This window comes from Phyllobates terribilis, unplaced genomic scaffold, assembly GCF_046119375.1.
Source record: "Phyllobates terribilis strain yellow unplaced genomic scaffold, ASM4611937v1 Scaffold_4__5_contigs__length_816908805, whole genome shotgun sequence".
NCBI lineage: Eukaryota > Metazoa > Chordata > Amphibia > Anura > Dendrobatidae > Phyllobates > Phyllobates terribilis.
In genome coordinates this window covers 722,264,604-722,287,452 of record NW_027362764.1, presented here as the reverse complement: position 1 = coordinate 722,287,452, position 22,849 = coordinate 722,264,604, and the positions used below count along the sequence as shown (strand labels likewise).

Sequence of the window (22,849 nt, the reverse complement as noted above, 5' to 3'; positions counted from 1 at the left end):
AAATATTTTGCAGATATGAGTGGGTCTAAATTCCTCCAGAGCATTGTAAAATACTGATTGCCAGTTATCGCAAACACTTGACTGCAGTTGTTGCTGCTAAGGGCGGCCCAACCAGTTATTAGGTTTAGGGGGCAATCACTTTTTCACACAGGGCCCTGTAGATTTGCATTTTTTTTTCCCAGAATAATAAAGAACTTCATTTAAAAACTGCATTGTGTGTTTACTTGTGTTATCTTTGTCTAATATTTACATTTGTTTTGTGATCTGAAACATTTAAGTGTGAAAAACATGCAAAAGAATAAGAAATTGGGAAGGGGCAAACGCTTTCACACCACTGTATGTAGTACTATGCTGTTCTACAGACCCAGAGCAAACTAGCACAACCTAAAGGGGTATTCCTATCTGCTGATGTTCATCAGAAAAGCGCACCCCGATGGTTAAAATCATTGCAAAGGAAGGAAAACTCACCTTAAATTCAGGGCAGAAAGTGAACAGGAACGTTTCCCCTGTGCCATAAAAACAATCGCTTATTTTAAATGGTTCAGAAGCCAAAGCCCCAAAAATCTGAAAAACAAACAGAGTAATTAAACCTTTTCTACAAAAAAAGAAAAAAAGTTAATTGCAATCCTTTATTAACACTTTTCGTCACAGTAAATGGTGAGCGGTGACGTCACTACTAGTATTGGACAGACATTACACTGTGTTCCAAATTATTATGCAAAAAGTGTTTAGGAGTGATAAGGTAAGAATTTGTTTGTTTGTCAGTTAAACTCATTGATGGTGATGTGTGTCAGGGCTCTTTATATCACTGTAAGCAATTGCAGACACCTGTGCTAATTAGTTTGGCAGATGTGTCCAATGAAAGGCAAGACTACTTAAGAAGGCTGTCTCACATTATTAAGCAGCCTACATTTTCTGCCAAAATGGGAAAGAAAAAGGATGTGTCGGCTGCTGAGAAGCAACAAATTGTGGAGTGTTTAGGTCAAGGCATGACTACAATCAACATTGCCAAGACACTTCATCCTGATCATCGCACAATCAAGAAGTATGTATCTGATTCACAGTACACACGTGTGCGTGCTGATAAGGGAAAATTGAGGACTCCTTCCTACAGGCAATTACGTCAGGTTAAAAGAGCAGCGGCAAAATAGCCTTGTCATAGCAGCAGACAAGTTTTTGAAGCTGCTGGTGCCTCCAACGTCCCCCGAACAACAAGATGCAGGGTCCTTCAGAGGTTTGCAGCTGTGCGTAAGCCATCCTGTCGACCTCCTCTATCCACTGCACACAAGCAGAAACGGCTCCAGTGGGCCAAACAATACATGAAGACTGACTTCAAAACTGTTTTGTTCACCGATGAGTGCCGTGCAACGCTTGATGGTCCAGATGGATGGAGTGGAGGATGGCTGGTTGATGGACACCCCATGCAAACACGGCTACGGCGCTAACAAGGAAGAGGTGGAGTAATGTTTTGGGCTGGAATCATGGGGAGAGAGATTCTCGGCCCTTTTAGGATCCCTGAAGGGGTAAAGATGAACTCCATAATGTATGTGGAGTTTCTCAAACAGCACTTCCTGCCATGGTTCAAGAAGAAGAACCGTGCATTCCACAGCAAGATCATTTTCATGCATGATAATGCCCCGTCTCATGCTGCACATAACACATCTGCATCTCTGGCTGCTATGGGCATAAAAGGGGACAAACTTATGGTGTGGCACCCATGCTCCCCTGACCTCAACCCCATTGAGAACCTCTGGAGCATCATCAAAAGGAGTGTCTATGATGGCGGGAGGAAGTTCACATCTAAGCAACACCTCTGGGAGGGTATTCTGTCCTCATGCAAACAATTGCAGCAGAAACCATCCAAAACCTGACAAATTCAATGGACGAGAGAGTTCAGAAGCTCCTTTCGAACAAGGGGTCCTATGTGCAAATGTGACATCACCTAGAATAAAGTTTTGAGTTGAAAACTGTTTGATTTCAGTTTGTAATAACCTGCTAATGCTTATAATTTCAAAAATGACCATTTTTTTGTTCTTTATTAAAATGAAAAGGTTGAAAACTCTGCTGTGCATAATAATTTGGAACATGCATTTTGAGTTTTTTATTTTTTTAAAAATATACTGTTATCATAGGCAGTTTGTACAAAAACCTTTCAATTGTACTCTAAAAGTTATTTGACTGGAAAATTACAATGACTGCAATTCATATAGGTAATTTGGGAATATCTGAGAAAATATTATTTGCATAATAATTTGGAACACAGTGTATAATCTGATATGTGGCCTCATTCTTCTCGGCGTTCAGTCAAAAAGCCAAAATATGAAACGGTTTCAGTCAACGCTCTGTGTATAGCGAGTGGTGGCTATAACTGCGCCCCCAGGACTGACAGCGGGCACTAATCATGCTGAGCTGCTGTCAGTCAGTGCTGGGGGCACCGCTGCTGCTCTCTACACACAGAGCAGTGATGAAACTTCGCCGGCGCCGCCTGTGACATAATGCCGAATGCTGCAAGGAGGAATAAAGTACATTTCCTCCCGGCGGTGGGGCTCTCAGTGTCAGCGCTGCACGGTGTCCGAACGCTATTAGCCTGCAGATAAATGGCGTTATTTTACATGACAGGTTCCCTTTAAGGTTACATTCACAGTAAAGATGGGTCAGATAATTTGCACTCTTACCAACTGTACAATTGTGTGCATTTATAAGCATTGCTTCTGGCTTTCCCACAAGTACAAATTTAAAGGGGTGATCCCATACACAGTATTCAGCATCTATCCACAGGACAGGTGATAAAAGTCCCATCAGTGGAGCGCCGACATCACAACCACAGGCGGCCCGTTTCCTCAATGTAAATGGAGGCTTACTGCACGTGCATGACCATGTCTCCTTTCCCTGCCTGTGGAAGCCGTACTTACTTACACTTGCTCACCACAGCTCCCATAGAAGTGAATGAAACGCTAGTCAGCATGGGACCTACCGCTCCATTCACAAGGGAGTTTGTGATCGGTTAGGTTACCAGCAGGTGAAACCTTACTGATCATACTTTTATCCCGTGGACAGGCGATAAATGTTGGTGGACCTGCATATATAAAACAATTGTGCACCACAACCAATGTGCCACATAACAATGTAGACCCCATTAAACACACGAGACTGACCTGAGCATCACTGTCCTTAATCACCAGGAGCACAGGGGTGTCTAGCCCCAGCATGGTCCTGTACAGGGTCTTCAGGCTCATCCCATGCTTTGCAGTACTGTACACAAGCGTCCACGGATAACCGATCGTCCGAGGAGGAAGGTGCTTCGTCAGCTGTTGAAGGAGTTAAATAGAGTCCGGATTAGAAATAGGACAATATTTGCAGTGTAGGGCTACAAGTGACAAGACCGCACCTCATAACTAATAATGGTCATCTCACAGTCCTCTTGACAATGGGCAGAAAGCCATCCCTCCATGTTCATCATTAGTCATAACCAGCAGAGAAACACTTCTATCTATGTGTCCCAGGGCCACAAATCACCGTGTACCCCGGGTCTGAGACACTGCCGGACACCTCAGCTTTATTTGCCATGAGAATTCCTAGCGATACAACATAATACTCCACAAGCAAGGCTTAATCACAGAGCTCTCAGCCGCTTGTTCCTCATGGGGAAGACTTCTTATTTTCCCCTAGTTATAAACAGGCACTAATTATAAGAGGAGTTAGTGGGTCAGTGTCCGACACCAGGCAGCAGTGTCACACGCTTTCTATCGGCATGTGTAGGCCGGCTGCTCTGAGCATTGCTTATATTCTTCAGATTTTTCTTAGTGACATCAAAGACTTTATTCATGGTAGGACACCCTAGTCACGGTAGCCCTCATGGTAGGACACCCTAGTCACGGTAGCCCTCATGGCAGGACATCCTAGTCGTCATGGCAGGACATCCGTTAAAGTAGAACGTTATAGGAGGAAATGGCACTCGCCCCCAAACGCTCACAGAACCAGACTCCTTAAATATCGTTGTGTCACTATGAACCACAATATAAGTTCAGCATAGTTACTGGCACAGACGGGCAGCAGTGCACTCGATATTCTGCCCTGGATAAATCAATGGCACCTTTTCTATCTGATCCACTTGCAGCAGCTGACTGGGGTCGCTGAGGTTGGGTCTGAACGCTTCGGGCTCCAGGTCAGTCTTGATGCTTGTAGTTTGCTTGGAGTTCACGTCCTCTCTTGTTGTAATCTTTGGAAGAGATTAAGAGAGAAATCAATGAAATGTGCTCAGAGATCGTCCACGGGAGAGGGGGGGGGGATCAGCCTGTGCATTTCAGAGCCATTGCCAGGAGTCTGTGCACAACCAGTCTACTCTGCCGCTCTCCCAAATGTCATCTATTGCCCTGTGCCCCCCACCCACCCCTCTCCCCCCGAATCAGCGGGGTCAATGTGCCTAAATGCTATAAAAGCACAAATGTAGCTACCTGCTCTTCCTTGGTAAGTGACGGGATGATCTGTACATACATTCTGGTACTACCCATGCCCCATCTTTCCTGTGCCCATCCAGTCACTTAAATATATGTATTTTGGGCTTAAAAAATATATTTTTTGCAATTGGGTTTCATTACAATTCATACATTCATTTGCTCTCTATAGCTGACTGAATAAGGAGTTAACTGTAAACCAGTTAGTGAGCTCTTTCTGATAAGAGAATTTAAATCTGGAACAGATAAGCCAAACATTGCAAAATAATTTTTTTATATACATACATACATACATACATACATACATACATACATACATACATGCTTCTAAAGTGTCCGGCATTTTGTTAAAGGGGTTGTCCAGAAGTTCTTTTACATTGATGGCCCATTAGGATAAGTCCTCAATATCTGATCAATGGTGGTGCAACACTTGGCACCCACACCGATTAGACGTTCCTGACAGCGGCCGAAAAGACTCCGTGGTGAAACTGCACAGCCACGTACTGCATATGGGTTGTGAATCGCACATTTGCGTCCTCTAAGAATCAAAAGGGTAGATGTGCAGTACCTGGTCAATACATAGCTGACGGAGCTGTGCTGCGCAACTCTGCAACTGAGCACTTGTGGCCGCCGCGGGCACCGACTGATTGGTGGGGGTGCTGGGTGTCGCACCTGCATAGATCAGATATTGAGGACCTATTCTAAGAAGAGATCATTAATGTAAAAGTCTTGGGACAACCCCTTTTAAATCCTGCACTAAAGTGCACAATTGAATCAATGGATTTGGAAAACATGGCTTCTTTCGAAAAGTTCTGCAGATCCGCTCCACTAAAGTGAATGGAGTAGGGCTGCAGTAACACACAACCCCTTTGGACCAGTGGAAGGAAGCCACCATGTTTTGGAGGTCGAATACATGCAATATTCTGCCATCTTCTTACTCCTGAGCAATGTGCTCTGAAATGCACCGCACTGGTAGAGAGCATTTACATTCTCACTCCACATGCAAAAAAAAAGTCCTAATGGTAACAAACCATCCCGGTAAATGGATATTACCGCTGAATGTGGGAGAAGAGAGAACTGGGTTTGGAATCAAATACGTATAAAAAGACCAAAAAACACAGAAAATCAAAGTCACACGCACAGCACAAACTCATGACAACTCACAAAACTTTCACAGAAAGTTGCAAAACTTCCTACTAAAAACTGGGAAATCTGTGGGTCAGCAAGAGTCATGAAAAACACAAATCTGTGACAAAATAGTAAACTTTGTCGGGAGCAGTGTATACGGTAAGCGGGCAGTAAGGGAAGACCCTCGCAGTGAGACACGGCTGCCCCTCACTGATCAGCTCAGCGAGGTTATTACTAGATCGTCCCTTTTGGCCACGCTGTTCCCGAGGTGGAGCAGAATTATTTCAGCAGCTGCACGCTTACTGCATATGAGCCGAGCACGACATGCTGCCCCCTTACACCAATTGTATGGGATTGTGCAGATAAAAAATAAAATCGAATGCTGTTAAACTTCCTAAAATTGGCAAGTTCTACAACTTACTAATATGCTTCAAGTCTAAATTGTGCCCCATTTGTGAGCTATAGGCTCCAGTGGTGGCAGGTCCACTTCTGGATTCATCAGAGCTGGGTGTGTGAAGGCGGCTGGGCTAGCTGTTGAGGTCAATAGTCAAGCAAGCCCCTTCATTGCTATACATCACCTGTGATAGAGGGGGGCTGGCGTAGCTATTAAAATGAGCAGTCGGCCAGGCCACCTGACATTCAGCTCTGATGAGAGAAACAAGAAATCCGACAGGCCAGAAAATGAGCAGCTGGGACCCTGGAGCCGAAGACTGGGGCACCATTCACACCTATAGTATAATGTGTCAGCAAGTATTTACACCTGGGAAGCAGTGGTATGACTGTCCAGGTGCTTGACCCACAATAAAAATTACACTTTGTGGAGATCTGATGTGCCAGCCATGAGAAGTTTAGTGTAAAAGCCACATGCAAAAAAAAAAAAAAAAAAAAAAAAAAAAGTCAGGCTGGAAGTGCACTTGGGTGTTTATTTGGAAGGAGTGCAAGTGCACTTCCATGCCCTGATGCACTTCCAGACTCACTTGAATATCAGGTTTCTACAGGAAAAAAAAAAGTTTTTTTGGTGGGGTGGGGGGACAAGAGGCCATACAGTATATAAAAATGTTGACAGGTTTCCTTTAAGGACTTGTAAACCACAGGGAGCCATGTTGAATTTTTCTCCATTTTAATTTTTTTACTGCGGTAATAACCCAAGAGTAAGTGGTGCACGGTCAACTAAATAGACAGGAACAAACACCTTTACACCAAACGAAGTTACACATCCTCTGTAACGGTTGCGCCCATAGACGCTACAAACATAATACAGTGAACTCTGTCCTTATTGGTAAGAAATATCAACATTTTGGTAAAGTTTAAGCAACGATGAGTCTCCTGTGCCTCCTCTCCAGACTTTCTACATATGACTAGACGGACTAAAATGATTGGAGCTGGAGATGCGCTGGTGTCGTCTGAAACAGAGTTTGATCACTTATTCCAAATCAGAACCAAAACTTTTTTTCTTTTTCAAAGCCATGTATGATCACATCAGACAGCAACAGAAGACATAAGTCAAAGACTGGATCTGACGTTTCGGATTCTCATAGCTGTGGTCACACAATGGATGTGCGTGCCATAAAGAGACGCCCAGATCGTGGTTTTGACAAGCGATTATTTAAAGGAGACCAGTTGTATATGGAGTCTCCTTAGTAATGATCCATGGGGGGGAAAAAAAAAAAAAAAAAAAAATTAGCTCTCTCCTAGGAGAAAAGGAAACTTACCTGTGCCATTTATTGGAGGCAGCTTTCCTTTTAAGTTAAAGGGAACCTGTCGGGTAATTTATGCCGCTCAATTTTCACTGTTTCAGAGATGACACACTAGACTAGTCCGGCTACACCTTTGGCCGGCATTTCCCAGCGCTGCTAGAGGTGATTTACAGGTCTCAGCCTCACATGTACATATGAAAAGACCTGCGACTCAATTATTTGCTGCAGTGCTGGAAGAAGCGGCCACAGGCAGACTAGTTTTCCATTTTGCCACGTTTCCGGGCCAGGTCTTTAAAGTATAATTATTTCTGAAACGCTGGAAAGTTTTACATACCTGGCTGCAATTCATGCAGTCTGACAGGTTCCCTTTAACGCCCGTCTCGTGAGAACTAATGTCCATGTTATTTTTCCACTGGAGCATTGCCAACAAGATTTGGACATTTACTTTACAGGTATTTAAAGCGAGTGTAGTGCTACAATTAGTTAAAACTTAACATTTATTACAACTGAATAAAAAAGTAATACACAAGTCCAAAGGACCTAAAAACAAGTATAAACCTGTCTGTGATAGTGAGTGACCCTAACAATCAATAGCTCATTATGTCCAGGAATATAACCATATGTGATAGCAACATAGTTTACCTGTAACATCACACAGAAAATGGCAGGAAAATAGTAACAGAGCTCTCAAGACCGTGTCTCAAACGTATCGTGTCTCAGCCCACAAGAACCTTAATACATTTACACAATTGATGGTGAGCCTTTAAACACCTATAAATATGTTAATGGAACAACCTCACCAGATAGAATGTTGGTTCTTGCTCTCTGGCTTTAAGACAGCTCCATGTGATGGGGCATCCAAAACCTTATTCAGCCTCCAGCAACTCACAGCACACCGCTCCCAACGCGTTTCATTGCCTCAGCTAATCATCAGGGGAGAAGAGGGTGTCATGCGGTATAGAAGCTGGCATCAAAAGCTCAGCTTATCCATTAGACAGTGCCGATAATCGGCTGAGGCTGGAGGCTGAATAAGGTTTTGGATGCCCCATCACATGGAGCTGTCTTAAAGCCAGAGAGCAAGAACCAACATTCTATCTGGTGAGGTTGTTCCATTAACATATTTATAGGTGTTTAAAGGCTCACCATCAATTGTGTAAATGTATTAAGGTTCTTGTGGGCTGAAACACTGTCTTGAGAGCTCTGTTACTATTTTCCCGCCATTTTCTGTGTGATGTTACAGGTAAACTATGTTGGTATCACATATGGTTATATTCCTGGACATAATGAGCTATTGATTGTTAGGGTCACTCACTATCACAGACAGGCTTATACTTGTTTTTAGGTCCTTTGGACTTATTTATTACAACTGAATAAAAAAGTAATACACGTTAAGTTTTAACTAATTGTAGCACTACACTCACTTTAAATACTCATTTTTCCTGTGTGGTTTTCTTGAACCCCTATTGCTGTACCTTGTCATTTACTTTACAGGATAGCCAGTTACCGTCAACAGGTGGCACTAGCAATAGTTTTTGCTCCCCAATTGTTATCCTTCCAAGACCAAAACAGACATTTTAGAATTTATCTTTCCGGTGATTTTAGAAAAAAAGTAAGAAAAAATGTTAAAACTTCATGAATAAAACAGTGTCGCCATTACCCAGAAGGACTTTTTTTTTCTCCAGGTTACATTTAGTAAAAAAGTATCTATGAAGTTTGGTTATTACAAAAAGTTGTATTTTTGAGCTCTGAAAGTACTATAAAATACACGAAAGATTGGTTGCAATGAAGGCAGACTGCCAAGACTGCAGAACATAGCAGGGTACATAAGGCCGGTGACCACATTTGACACAAAATACAACAGGGTGAGGCACAACAGGGTGAGGCATCCAGAGAGGGCAGGACAGACAGAGGACGGCCTCAGCACAACCCGCCCAAAAAATGCCAATAAACTCACAAGGCGATGGATGACCTGCTGCAACAAAACACCATTAATGCAGTTCTAGATAAATTTAGCATTTTCCATCAGTCATAAATCCACACTCCGGGATTTTGATACTTTGATGTACAAGTCGTTATTGTGAAGATGAGACAGGAGACATTAGGACGTTATGTTTTATACAGGACACACACATAAAAACAGAGGCACACCACACGGACAGCATACAAATGTGAAGAAAATAAAAAAACACTGCAAAAGCAAACAGTGAACAGAAAGAGAGAAAAGATCCGGCCTCCGGTTACAGCAACGCTAAAATCCGCAAAACGTGCAGATACAGAGGAGTAGGTTTGCAAACTGGATACACGGGTCTAATATTTAGCCTTTTCCTAAATACAGGGCAGCGCTTTCTGTTAAGGGTTAATCCAACCAGCAATAATTACTATGCATCAACAGGATCGGTGTGAAAAGTAAGCGCAACACAGGTCAAGTCCGTTCCACCAGCACAACTGTGACGAGGAGTTTGTATGGAGCATGAAACTGTTCTAATTAGGAGCGGATTTACCCCAAAACGGCTAGGAAAACTTACTGGTCTCTACGGCGAAATCCACTTGTTGAGTTTTTGTTCCAAGAGGATTTATTTATTATTATTATTATTATTAATTTGTCAGCATGTTTTTTCTACCTCATCTGAGAACAGTGTGATGTAGGCAAAGAGAAGTTGAATCCAATGATGTATCACTCAGATTTCTGGGTGCAGCCGTTCTGACACAGAGCGTTTAGATTTAGAATGAAGCAGAGCTGAGGAAGCTAACCCTGCCCACACCAGGCTCTCCATGTACAAAGTCCATAGACAGTGAGCTGCCTATCACATGAGGGGGTGTGTCAGACTAGTCTGGCAATGTTAATCTCTTAGTGATAAATCCTTCACAGTTGGTAAACAACAGCATGCACTTTGACAAGCGTCACATCCCTGAACTCAGTTTTTTCAGCCTCTATCTCCTGCTGTCTTCGAACTACATAGCAAAAGCCTGCTGACAAATTCCCTTTAAGTGTGATATCGCTAGTTTGAAATGGAACCTGATGGAATTTCATGCTAAACAGCATTATCCATACATAAAAAGGCAGAAAAAAAAATTTCTGCGCAGCAAAGTGACGGGAGCATCGCTCTGCAGTATGGAGGGAAAGGTGGGGTTCCCAAGTCAGTTTTGCAACCTCTTTCCCAGAATCAGAGGCGTGGTTCCCCACCATCAAAAAGCAATGGCATATTCTACAGTTATTGGATAAAGAAATACCCTTTTTTTAATTCCTAAAACGGTTTGGCACATATGCTCAGTCACCGTTTCACACACAGTTGTGCTGACGGGAAGGGGCCAAGGTCTGTTAATCATGTCATCAACAGGGGGATCAGCAATTACCCATCACCTATCCTGCCATGCGATAAATGTTTTTAGTTGGATTACTCCTTTAAGGAGGTTTGTCTTTATATATCATGGCTTTTATTTTTAGAGGATCCAACATGACCATTTTTTTTTGTTATATTTATATATGCAAGATATTGTTTTCACCGTCAAAGGGTAGGAAAAGCCCAAAAAAAAAAATAAATAAAAAAAAATAGTTTGCAATTCCATTCCCCTACATTAGCGTTGGTGTGAATGAAGACTTAGAATTATTTCTTTGTTTTAATATCAAAGCTATTCTACTTCACGGCATTAGGACCAAATCTACCAAGTCTTGAGACTAAAACAGGAGGGAAAGCGTTTCTACAGTTCACTACAAAATCAAGAGATTATTTTTTTGGTTTCCTGGAAGTGAGGAAACTACTGAAGAGGGCACCTTGAGACGTCGGCAGAGAGAACGCAGTTCTTCAGTATTTAGCGCATCGATCCTGCGGTGGTACTCAGCCACTGATACTACCTGAATATGGAGACAGGAAGAAAATAATTCTACTGACAGAACAAGGAAAAGGGCACAGAACAAAAGAAGAAGTCAGAAAAGGCAAAAAGGAGCAAGACATAGAAAAGGAAAAAAAAAAAGTGCAAGACAAAATAAAAAATGAGAGATGGTTAAACGTTTAGGTTTCTGTGTAACGCGGTGATCTGTGATTAACCATGCAAAGTAAGTATCAGGAGACACCGCGGCACAAAATCTGCTGCATCTGTTGATCAAGACGTCCAAATCCAGGAATGGACAGCAAGAAAGATCCACCTGTGAAATCAACGTACCCGGCCATGATGCCAGACGGCGCGGTATGTACAAGGTGGCTGTAGGGTGTACTTTTTGGAGAATTGTTGTATTCTCTTTTAGTGTATGTGCACACAGCGTCAATGTGTTGGGAGAGACGCTTCAGAAAATGTGGCGGCACTGTTAAATATCTTTTGGCGTCATGGCCGTCTTTTTTTCCGTTAATAATGGAAGATGCCGCAAGAATGGACTGCTGATTTTCTTTTTGGCCGCCTCTCGTCTTTGAAAACCTAAAGCAGAAGCTTAAAAAGGCCGAGCATGTGCACAGCAAGTCGTTTTTACAGTGCTGTGCATATGATCACTTTTTTTTTTGTACATTACAGTATATGCCTTAAAAGACTCCATGTACGCATGCCATAAATTTTAGAAATTATATATTTCTCATACATACTGTATACTGTCTTATTTGATTTTTCTAATGTGGTTGTATTTGGGGGCAAAAGTATAAAGGAGCCATGTTGTTCAGCGCCGTAAACAGTTTACCTCCAGAGCAGAGAAGAGCTGATCGGTGGGAGTGCTGGACCACCGCCGATCTGATATTGATGACTTATCCTACTGAAAAGTCATCATCAATATTTTAGTCACTAACAAACCCTTTAATATTAGAGGTTTCCTAAGGGACGGGATTGCTGTAGAGGTTCCTTAAAACAGAGCATACAAACCATAGAGGAAGACTATGTAGATGTTATAGGGTCCTAAGAGAGGGGGACAGGGAATACACACTAGGCCCCTGTATTCTGGGGGCATAGGACCTGGCGATGGGCAGAGGCTTTTCTGCTGCATACGCCATACACGCACAGCAATGTAAACCCCCTAATGTGCATGTGGGCAGCCAGACTTCCCCCGATACAGGAAAGCATTCTCACGTTACCTTACATTGGAGACCCGCGGTGTTCACTAACACTTTGCTTTTCTTAAATCTATTTTAGGACTTACAGCATTTCCTTCCCACTGAGACATTGCTGCACTTTTCTCTTAACTAAAATGGGGGAAATCTGTAAAAAAACTGAAAACAATCTCCACCATGTTTATATTCTCTACTGCTAAGAGGACTTTTACAGAAACTTCTGGAACTACTTTTCAAATGGGTTTTCTTTGAAGAGGTTTCCTAGAAACAGCGCCACTTCCTGCACACAGGTTCTGCCTGGCATTGCAGTTCAGCTGCACAGAAGTAAATGGAGCAAAGAAGGAGAACAATCAGGGTGAATAACAGAAAGGGTCATTAAACTGATAGGCCAGTTTCAGATAATCAGAATAAAGGTACATTTTAGCATCTGTATTTTCATCACAGTACTGGAACATTCTGTAAAGTGATCACCCGTATTGTGGTCGCAATAAAGATGCTAAAACAAAACAATCAGGTTTGCAATTGATTTGCTTCTTCTACATGCCTTTATTCTCCTGCTTAGAGAGCTTTTATCTTACATAGTGTACAGCTAGTCTCCAAGCAGCTCAGCCATCAGGGCCTGGCCAAGCAGTTACACTCCAGGAGAGGAGTTAACACCCAAGTTCCCAGTCAGTTCTCTCCAGCCCATTAACTCCAGCAGTTAGTTGCTCACTGCATAATAATAATCCACCACCCTTTCCTCCAGGCTGTCAGTTTCCAGAGCAGCTTTCCTAATCAAATTAACAGTGTCGACTTCAAAACACTGACTTATAAGGGAATCTGTCAGCAGGCTTCGCTCTGTAATCCCAGCCACAGCATGATATAAGGACATAGACCCTGATTCCAGCGATGTGTCACTTCATTTACTGGGTGCAGCAGTTGAGACAGAATCAGTTTTCTCGACAGCAGATATACACCGCTTAACAACTGAGCTCTGCTAGAACCCCACCCACGGCTTTCTATTTACATTGTATAGTGACAGAGCTGCTAATCTATCCTCGAGGTGGTGTGGACTAGGAGGCACAAAGCCAGTGGTCCTCTAGTCATGATCTCCTGCTGATAAAACAGATTGTATTGAAACCGCAAAACGCAGCCAAATAAGTGACATAGCTGGAATCAGGCTCTGTTCCTACATTATGGTGCTCTCAGATTACATAGCAAAAACTTGCTGACAGATTCCCTAATGTGTTGTAAGAGTGTGAAGCTCCTGACCAGAACTGTTACTCAAGGAGGAGTCACCGCCCCCTAAGCAGGCAAAAAGTAAGGAAACTGCAGAACTGTGAGCTACTCAAGAGACAACTTGAGAATACCCCTTTAAAAATGGGTTCCAAAAGTCACATAGAATGAATGTAGGTTGCAGAATCCTGACACTGCGCCAGAAACAGTGTCAGGATTCCCCTCTATCTCCTGCTTAAGTGGGAGGTCATGTGACCATCTGTTTTTCTCAATATAATATTGTGAAAAGCAAGGAAAAGTTGGTGTCAGCAAGTGACCGCCTGCTCGAGCTGGAAAAATGGGGGATTCCTGACAGTCTGCATATCACACACTGTCAGGATTGGGCAATTCACAGTCACAGAGTGGAAAACCTCTTTAAGCGATACTTATTAGGATTTTGGTGAATCACAGTGAACATTGGTAAACACCAACATACCCTGGCCTGGGAAGAGCTGTCCTAGGAAGAGATTTGAAAAAAAACAATATTCTTTATTCAGGAGTTCTGCAATTGTGTTAAGAATCAAAAAGTACCTTAAAGGGGTTGTCAGACTGAAAGGTTCACACTGCAATCGTTAATAAAACAAGTATTTTAGTAGGTACTTCATGTGGAAATAATTAACTTTGAGAATAACGTCACCCCCTTAGTTAAACAATACCAAAAGAGGTCGTCTATGACCTACAACTTTGGCCATGAGTGATCATTTACAGAAGGCTCTGCCAGCGTCCACAGCTCAGAGTCCACGGAGATCAACAAGAAAGCAGACAAGTATGATGGGACCCGACGTTGTGCGACCCCGATTGTTTAGGATTATTATAACTAAAGATATTAGTAAGTACATTTTATAATTATCATGGTAGTTCTGTAATGGGGGATGGAGATACCAAAGCTAAATTTTCACTGTCTGGGCAAACTCCTAAAGGGCGTCCACCACAAGAACAGAGCCATCAATGCTTTGTAATGTACAGTATTGAGATCAAGAGCCTCTCTGCTGTCCTGTGTATATGCCAAGTGTATCATGCCCTGTGCACTTACGCCACTCTGAGCGTGACACCAGGAGCACTAGTGCGTGCCTGGAGCAGTGTGCTAAAATAGATCATCCTCATACGACCCCAGAAGGTAGCATTTTTAAAGAGAAGCTGTTCTCAGAAAGTGACCTTTTTAAGTTGTTAGATTTTTGTATTAAAAGAAATATCAAAAATGTAAATAGGATTCTTACTCTCAATAAGTGATATTCTAACAGTCAATACTGACCCCTTGAAGAATAGAAAATGTCAGTCCAAGATTAGGCCTTAGTGTGAATTTTTATCTAGATGGTGATTTGGGATAGAAATGTATATATATTGTAGGAAAGTAGGTGGTAAAGTCCTGGATGGGGGGTGGCTAGCCTTGGTGATGCAAACCCGGTGGTGTAGGCTCCAGCAATAGTAGGTTGCTGAGAGGTTCTTACTGGGATTGGATTCTGGGTCCGGGTTTAAGGAGTGAAAAGAAGAGCTTGGGTGGGAATGGTCGCTCCCATACCCACAGGCTTTGCAGGTCCTATTTAAGACAGCTTGGTTGTCTCAGAGCTGTCTGTGTGTGAGAGGAGGAAAAGATGTTTTACTGCTTGTCAGTCTCTGCCAGAGGCTGAGAGAGCGTGGACTTTATTCTGAAAGGGTGAGCCCGCTCTGGTATTGGTTGCCTATTGAATGAACAGTTTTCCTTTGTTTACATTGGGCTAGAAAAAAAGATGTTTTTGTTTAGCGTCCTGCAGAAGTTTATGAAACTAATAAACCTTGCCTTGTTGGACTAGAGTCACAGCCTGTGTGTGGTGTACACTAACCTCAACCCCAGCAGTGATGTCTGTATCTTACAGCCAGGACCTGCCGCTAACCATGACGGGTGGAATGGTGCTCCGCCCGCAATGGTTAACTCGTTAAATGCAGCTGTCAATCTCTGACAGCGGCATTTAACACCTGACAGCGTGGGCGCCATTCTCTCCGCTTATCGGTGCGCCAGTGACGTGATTGCAGGTTAAGGATGGGTTGTCATGAAAGCCGGTGTCAGCTGATAAACCCCGTGTCTGTTATTACTGCGTTCCTTTGAAACCCTGCCTTTAGTCAGGCATCAAAAGGGAGCTGCAATTTTTGCTATATGCAGCGATGCTGTGGAATCGCTGTATATAGCACGAGCGATTGGACAATCGCATCTATAAATCTCCTAAGTGAATTAACAAGAACAGTAAATAAATATATATATAATATATATATCAATTTTTCACATTAGCCACCAGGCCTATGACATATTTGGTTTTCTTCAGTGGGGCAATATTGACTTTCAGGATTACTACCCCCAGTGAGTGGCAGGAGAGTTCTAGTCTTCTTCCTCTGTAAAGAAGATATTTGCATCATTAGTTCTGCGCATGGACATTAGCAGCAATTGATCGAATTTATATACAGAAGTGTTATCTGAGAATGCACTAGAAATTGTACAAGGGGAGGAGGAGGTGAGCTGTGATAACACAGGATCCACTTTAAACTGATTTTTTTTTTCAATTTTCCATAAAAATTTGAAACAATAGGTCACTTTCCCTTTAATGACATCTTTGCAGCATATCTTTAGTACAAGCAATACATTTCTGAATCATCGAGGTCCGAGTAAAAAGGACCCCCTGCTCCCCTGAAAGTGAACCATTACTCTATTATTGTGAATGTATGATCTGTAACCCTAGGAGGGAGCCCAGGACATGAAGCCCCCATGATGTGCATGTTAACCCTCGCTAGACTATTGGACACTACGGAGTATACAAAAAATGCCACTGAAGCTGATCAGCACCTCAAACCTCGCTGTATTTTTTGTGGGTGGCGAGTAGGTGCAGGCGTGCAGCTAATGGTAATGCACCCCAGATGTAATAGTGGTCAAAGTAAAACACTCTAATCATTATTCTAAGAAACTATAACTAGTCAGCCAGGTTTCATTCTGCTGTGCCTACAGGAAGGTTGCAATAGGGTTACAAATTTGGGAACATATACCCGATGAAACCCACATACATGCAGCCTGCAGAGATACAAAGAATTCCCTTTAATATTTAAAGGGATTGTAATTTATATATTTTTATTAATGTTAGAAATAGTTTCTAATACCTCCCTCCCACTCCAACGCCGCCTTCTGTGTTCCCCTCCCGTCTCTACAGCCTAGCCTTCAAGGTTGCAGTTTTGGCAGCAAAGGAGCAGTAAAGCAAAACTAGCACAGGTATTTTATATTATAGCCAAGATTGTATTTAGAAAGTTTAAGGGGCTAGAAAACCTACTTAAAAAGGATTAGTCTCATCTTCTTAAATGGGTGAAATTGCTAAGTGTTTGTAAAAACAAGCAAGAGTGCAATGTGCCTGGCTTCCTAATCTGGGAGTGCATTGCTTGCAAGCCTTGCTATATAGCTGTCCAGATTGCTGGATATTCCTACGGCTCCCGTGCTCCCCCGATGCTGTACAGGGAAAGCTGCCACTGCTTGCCGCATGGCAGAGCGCACAAGTCCAGGCCAGCAGCTCAGCCAAGCCGCTGGCCCAAAGTGTCAGGAGATCACCGCCCGGCAGTAGACCGGAAGCTGGAAGGCAGGGTAGCGGTGAGCTCCTGAAGACACAAGACTCGAAACATTATAAAGAGGAGCTTATACAGGATTTAAGACAATTGTCAACTAGTATCTGTGTGGACACTGGAGAAATATAAATTATATATTCCCTATGCTCACGGCTTATGGACCACATCGATACATAGAGCATGTGGCTGTCAGGAACTGCTGGGGGTTGCATAACAGTAAGGTTGGGGGTCTCCTAACACCCAGCACTATACATAATACACTCATTGTGTTAGATCCCAGACAATGCCTTTGCCTATTATAATTTTAAAGGAGCTTGAAATGAAATGTTAATGGTGCATAACATATAGGGAGAGGTGATGGGAGACGGCACAGGGCAGAACCTGCAATACGAGACGGGTGAGGTTAGTAGATGCAATCATACACAGACAGATTTTAACCTGAAAAAGAAAAAAAAATATTGAAGGATGCAAACCAATATACATACAGCAAAATACCAATAGATCAGCACCTACAGGGCTCAGACACACATCCACTTACAGCCATAACGGCAGGCCTGAAGGAAATGCTGCACTATTGGAAATGTGCTGTAAAAGTAGATGTTCTGCAGCACATAAACGTTCATTACTTCAATTATGTGAATGTGGCTTCTAGAAAATACTGTACATGCAGCCAGATGTGTCTCATGTCAACCAGAGGATCAATTAAACAGATTTATGTAATTGAAGCGTGATCAATGATACCGGACTGATAATGATCGGACTTGTCTATATTACCAATCACTATGCCATTCACCCCCCCCAGAGAAGTTTAAAGCGCTGATACGCCGGCATGAAGCGAGCGGCGCTGACATCTCGTCGACAGGTGCCTGCCCAGCTGGCAGGTGATTACTGGGACAGTCACACGATACTCACCAGCCATGCACCCTTTAAAAGCGGACAACCACAAGTAAAAAAAACAATTCTCCCATTACAAATTTGGCAGCAAATCTATAGCAAAACCTAAGGTATGTTCACATGGAGAATTTTTGGTTGAGGCTTTTGATGCACATCATTTGGTGTGGATTTTAAATGTGCAGCAGGTCAATAATACCTGTTGCACAATTTTCACAGATTTTAGGTCACAAGTTTCAATGGAAAAGTCAAAAGCCACGAGCAATGCACTGCTGCGGATTATCAGACAAAATCCACAAGTGCAAATAAAGGTTTTTCTTAAAGGGAGTTCATGAAGGCAAATCTGCACCAGACCCCAGGATTCTGTGAAGATCCGTCTAGTGGTGTTTTGCAGAAGAAACTTTGCAAGAAATTTCTCCCTTGCGGTAATGAGGCAACAAGAGCAGATTCGCTAGGAGACTTTCTTCTCAAATTTGTTAGTAAGCAAAATTAGACTTCATGTAGAAGCGTACAGAGGTGTTACATGCAGGAAGGAAACGTCGGCCCACAGAGCTTCCTATGTGCAACACATAAATGGCCGACAGCATGGAAAGGAATGCCAACAACCATAGAAGCGCGGGCCCTTAGAGGAATCATAGGAAGATGCAGAGGACACAGCCCCGGCTACAATCACTAGCAATTTTACAAGTCTCAAATTTACTTCTTTCATGTCAGATGTTCACTAAAACTGCAAAAAAAAATATATATATATATATATATATATATATATATATATATATATATATATATATATATATATATATATATATATATATATATATATATATATATATATATATATATATATATATATATATATATATATATATATATTTATTTCCATGAAAGGGGATCATAGGAACATGGTCTAAATATAGAGTATTATGTGCATCTAATGTTGCAGATGTCATCATCTCTGCAGATGTTTCAGCTTTAATCAATACTTGCCAAGGTTTCTTACATGGGTTTCGATATTTCTCAGTTTGTAAAACAAAACTTAAATAATAATCATCAGTGAGATGATCTGCTTGCCTTTGCATCAGTTATGCGATAGATCCAAGACAGAGCCGGGCAAAGAGCCAAAGGGCTGAAAATGCCATGCTCTCACATCCGCAGTTGTCACCGCTATCCACATCCTCAGGAAGCAGATATTGGTGGAGAAGGAAATCATCCGCTCTTTCCTCCACTAATCAACATGTGCGACAGACAGCAGACGCGATGACGTTACTCCGCGTCGGCTGTGCGGAGAGTCCATGCACCAGAATGGGATTATGTCGTTTTTTAGTTTTTTTTCTTATGGGTATAGGATGTGAGCCTGTACGTAGGAGGCTATGAGGGGGCTCACACTGTATACTGGAGGGTGGTGGGTGGGTGGGGTTCAGCATACTTAATATAAATTATATCACTTAATATTGAACATAATTAAAGGAGTTGTCCACCACTTTTTGATTGATGCCTGATAACAGCTGATCGGCGGGGGTGCCAGGTGCAGGAACCTGGCCGACCAAAAAAATTGTGGACAACTCCTTTAATACAAGATAATGTTGTTAATATTAATATTAAGCCCAATTAATATCAGCCTATTAGTTTGATCCTCCACAACAGTCAGTCTTGCATATGGCCCTTCCAGAAAATTGATAGCTCACCCCTGGTCTAGTACATTTATTTCCATTTGTCTCAAAGCAGAACAGACAAAGGGAAAGTGCAAACAGATGTGAACAAAGCCTGAGCATTGACAGGAAAGTGTCAGGTTTTGTAGGAGCAACACCTATATTGAGGCTATATGCCCATGATGCAGAAATGCTGTATATTTTTATCACTTCTCCCTGGCAGGAAAAACACATGCGGTTTTTACATGCGTTTTTTCCCGCCAGGTAGAAGCGTTTGTGAAGCGTGAATGAGCCTTAACAAGTGGTTTCACAAGACCCAATTTGCACCAGTAAACAGTCAATGAGCTTTTTGCTGATGATTGGTGGTCATTTATTAGCCTGTTCCACAGGTTGACAGCATTTAACGACACCATTACAATAACAATTTACTTATTACCAACACCTTTCCTGTGCCCCGTGTGACTCCGCAGGACGGGCGTGCATTCATTTGATGCAGAATATACTACATAAAACACTTTCCTTGCTTGTACCACCCCAAGGCTATTTGCAAACCCTTTACAAAGCTCTTATTATAGAATTGAAAAGTGCCTAAAACATTTTTTTTTTTTTGCGCACAATTTGTATTTTTAAATAAGATGTCCAGGGGGGAAGGAGGGGGGGGTCATGGCTGCTTCCCTGGCAATTGGATGCTTCGCCCCCTGGGTACATTTCGTCCCCAGCATTTGGCCCCCAGGATGTGCGAAATGTGCGAGGGCGAACTGCTGGGGGCGAAACTTCCTATAACCACTTCCCTACTACTCCCTCCCAGAAACTGCACCACCACTGTGTACAGGTCGTGCATGGTACTGCATAGCAAGAGAGCTGAACGGAAATACCAGACACAATTCATGGACAAGTGTGCAGAACGAAGCCATGCTTTCCTAATCCTGGACAACCCCTTAATACAATCCAGTGACCAACACATTTTTACACATTGTTGAGTTCTCAATGGCCCCTAAAGCCTCATAACACACACTGAAAAAGTAAGGTTTATGCAAATGACCAGACTGAAGGGCCAGCACTATCCACATTCAAATATCCATTTTCACTTACGTGTCCAGTCTTTAGTTTTCACAGATTGCACAGATATCCATTTTAGGGCTGTTCACATAAGTGGTTTTCTTTGCCCTTTTTTGAAAAGTTGCAAAAGTTTGGCACAACTCTACATGCCCCCATACATTTAAGATAAAAACCCACCAATTTTGACGGCTCAGACGACTATTCAATATGGTATGGGGCCTCCGGATCCTCTCCTGACAGATGAGGTCTGTGTCAAGGAGATGCGGGTCCGGCACTTAGAATTCTCTCCTTACCTGGAAGTTCCGACCACATTCCACAGTGACCGGGGCATTTGTATAAACCATTTTCTTCTTCCTTGGCACACACGCACACACACACACACACACACACACACACACACACACACACACCCCATTTCCATACCCACTGATAAAAAAAATTCTTACACTCTTTAGTCTAGGGCTAGAAGGAAAACATGCGTTGCGCCACGCTGCCATCGCATCTAAGGATTTCTTATGGCGTCCCCTTGTGACCTGCTGTTACATGGTGGCAAAACGTTTAGGACTCTGGCTGGTTACAAGGCACATATCTCACTTGTGACTGATTTGCATGCGATCCTCTGCTTCCCCCACCACCTCTTCCCTTATCCAAATCACAATTCTAAAATATGCAAATTGTCAATTTCCCAGAGGATGGATTGCATGGCCTTCAAGTCTCCTAACACTTCCTAACACTGGCATGTGACTCTCCACAAGGAGAGACGTTACCCCTTACAAGCTCTAAAGTAGTGACGTGACCGCAAGCCCCAGACCAGTTGCAGAGATATTTTTGGTTGAGCGACACGTCGCTGTGCGTTTCTTTTGGTGTGTAGCATCTTTCGGGCTATGTGATGGCTGCCCTAGTAGATTGATACAATGCACACAGCTTAGTGCACTCGCTTGTACGCCAGGTGGCTTCTATAGTCATCCAATGGAAAGCACGGCCCCCCCAGGATCGACTCCATTAGGCAGGGTAAGATTGAAAGCCCGAAGTGGTGACCCCAGGGTGCCTTCAAACCCACTTGAGTTTTCGGCACATTTGTACTAGCACGTCACCTTTTCATTCTTTCAGCACACACGACACATGAGCACAACTTTATAAAATCAGAAAAAAAAAAAACCCAGACAACTCAGAGTATAATACACACACGCAAAAAAGCTAAAAGATGAATAAACGGCTGTGTCCAGAAATCCATATTTACACACACAGTGCGAATGGACCCCTAAGAAATCGGCACCGACCACACTTTACATACAAGGTCTCCACTTTCACAGCCACATCCAGCAGCTACAAGACCAAAGCCAGAGAAAGGGCGACTGTGGCAGCAGGAGCTGCGTGCACATTTACCAGGGAGTACTTGTGATTTGCTGTCTGGTGCTTCCTCGATTTCTTGCCATACCAAAAGCGAGACATTTCCCTGTGAGTGAGGGAAGGTCACTTATTGACATGAGAGCGGTGGGCGCACATGCTCTCCTCCTCCATCAGCTCCCAGTATGTACACACACAGCTCTGCAGGCACAGTGTAACCTCAGAGCAGCACTCCTATGACTGACAGGCCCGCCAGCCAGTCAGCAGACAGCCTTGCCTTAAAGGGGCGAGTCTAATCAGAGTTTGGTTGGAGTGCAGATGACTCAGTAAAAAGAGAGAGTGATATTTAAAGGGACAGTGCAACAGTAAAAGCTGCAAGGGGCATTTATTTCATGCAGTGATCACACATGATCCCTTTATTTCTATCTGCAATCCAAATCTGCAAAAGGATCAGAGAAAAAACAAAACAAAAAACATTCATTGTGATGGCGGTCATTCAGCAAAACGGCAATTCTGGTGCACAATTAGTATCCATTGCAAAGGGTTAAATGAGGAGGGACTAAATCACCTTGACTCCCAAGTCCATTGTGCAGGACTGTGAGGAGTGTGCACACAAGAAATGGATAAATCACAGGCACTTAGGGAAAATCAGATTACACGGCCATTCCCAGGATCGCCAGGCCAGAGGACAAGGGCCCCAATGTCTGGGAAGAAAGCACCATTCATCTCCATAATAAAGTCTGGACCGCCTGATACATTTCATTCTGACA

At 42.9% G+C, this 22,849-nt stretch overlaps 1 protein-coding gene across 4 annotated transcripts in view; it reads right to left on the bottom strand.

Moving 5' to 3' along the window:
- OXR1 (oxidation resistance 1) overlaps nt 1-22,849 on the bottom strand; it is a 712,646-nt gene that overhangs the window by 9,761 nt on the left and 680,036 nt on the right. For 2 of the 4 annotated variants that reach the window (XM_073679763.1, XM_073679766.1), the window contains 3 exons: nt 4,094-4,219; nt 3,156-3,308; nt 469-564 (listed from right to left, as the gene is read on the bottom strand). In XM_073679763.1, the coding sequence (XP_073535864.1) occupies nt 469-564; nt 3,156-3,308; nt 4,094-4,219 (375 nt within the window). Of the gene's footprint in view, nt 1-468; nt 565-3,155; nt 3,309-4,093; nt 4,220-11,051; nt 11,133-22,118; nt 22,343-22,849 lie in introns of those variants that run through there. The other 2 variants (XM_073679762.1, XM_073679764.1) reach the window with 2 other exon arrangements.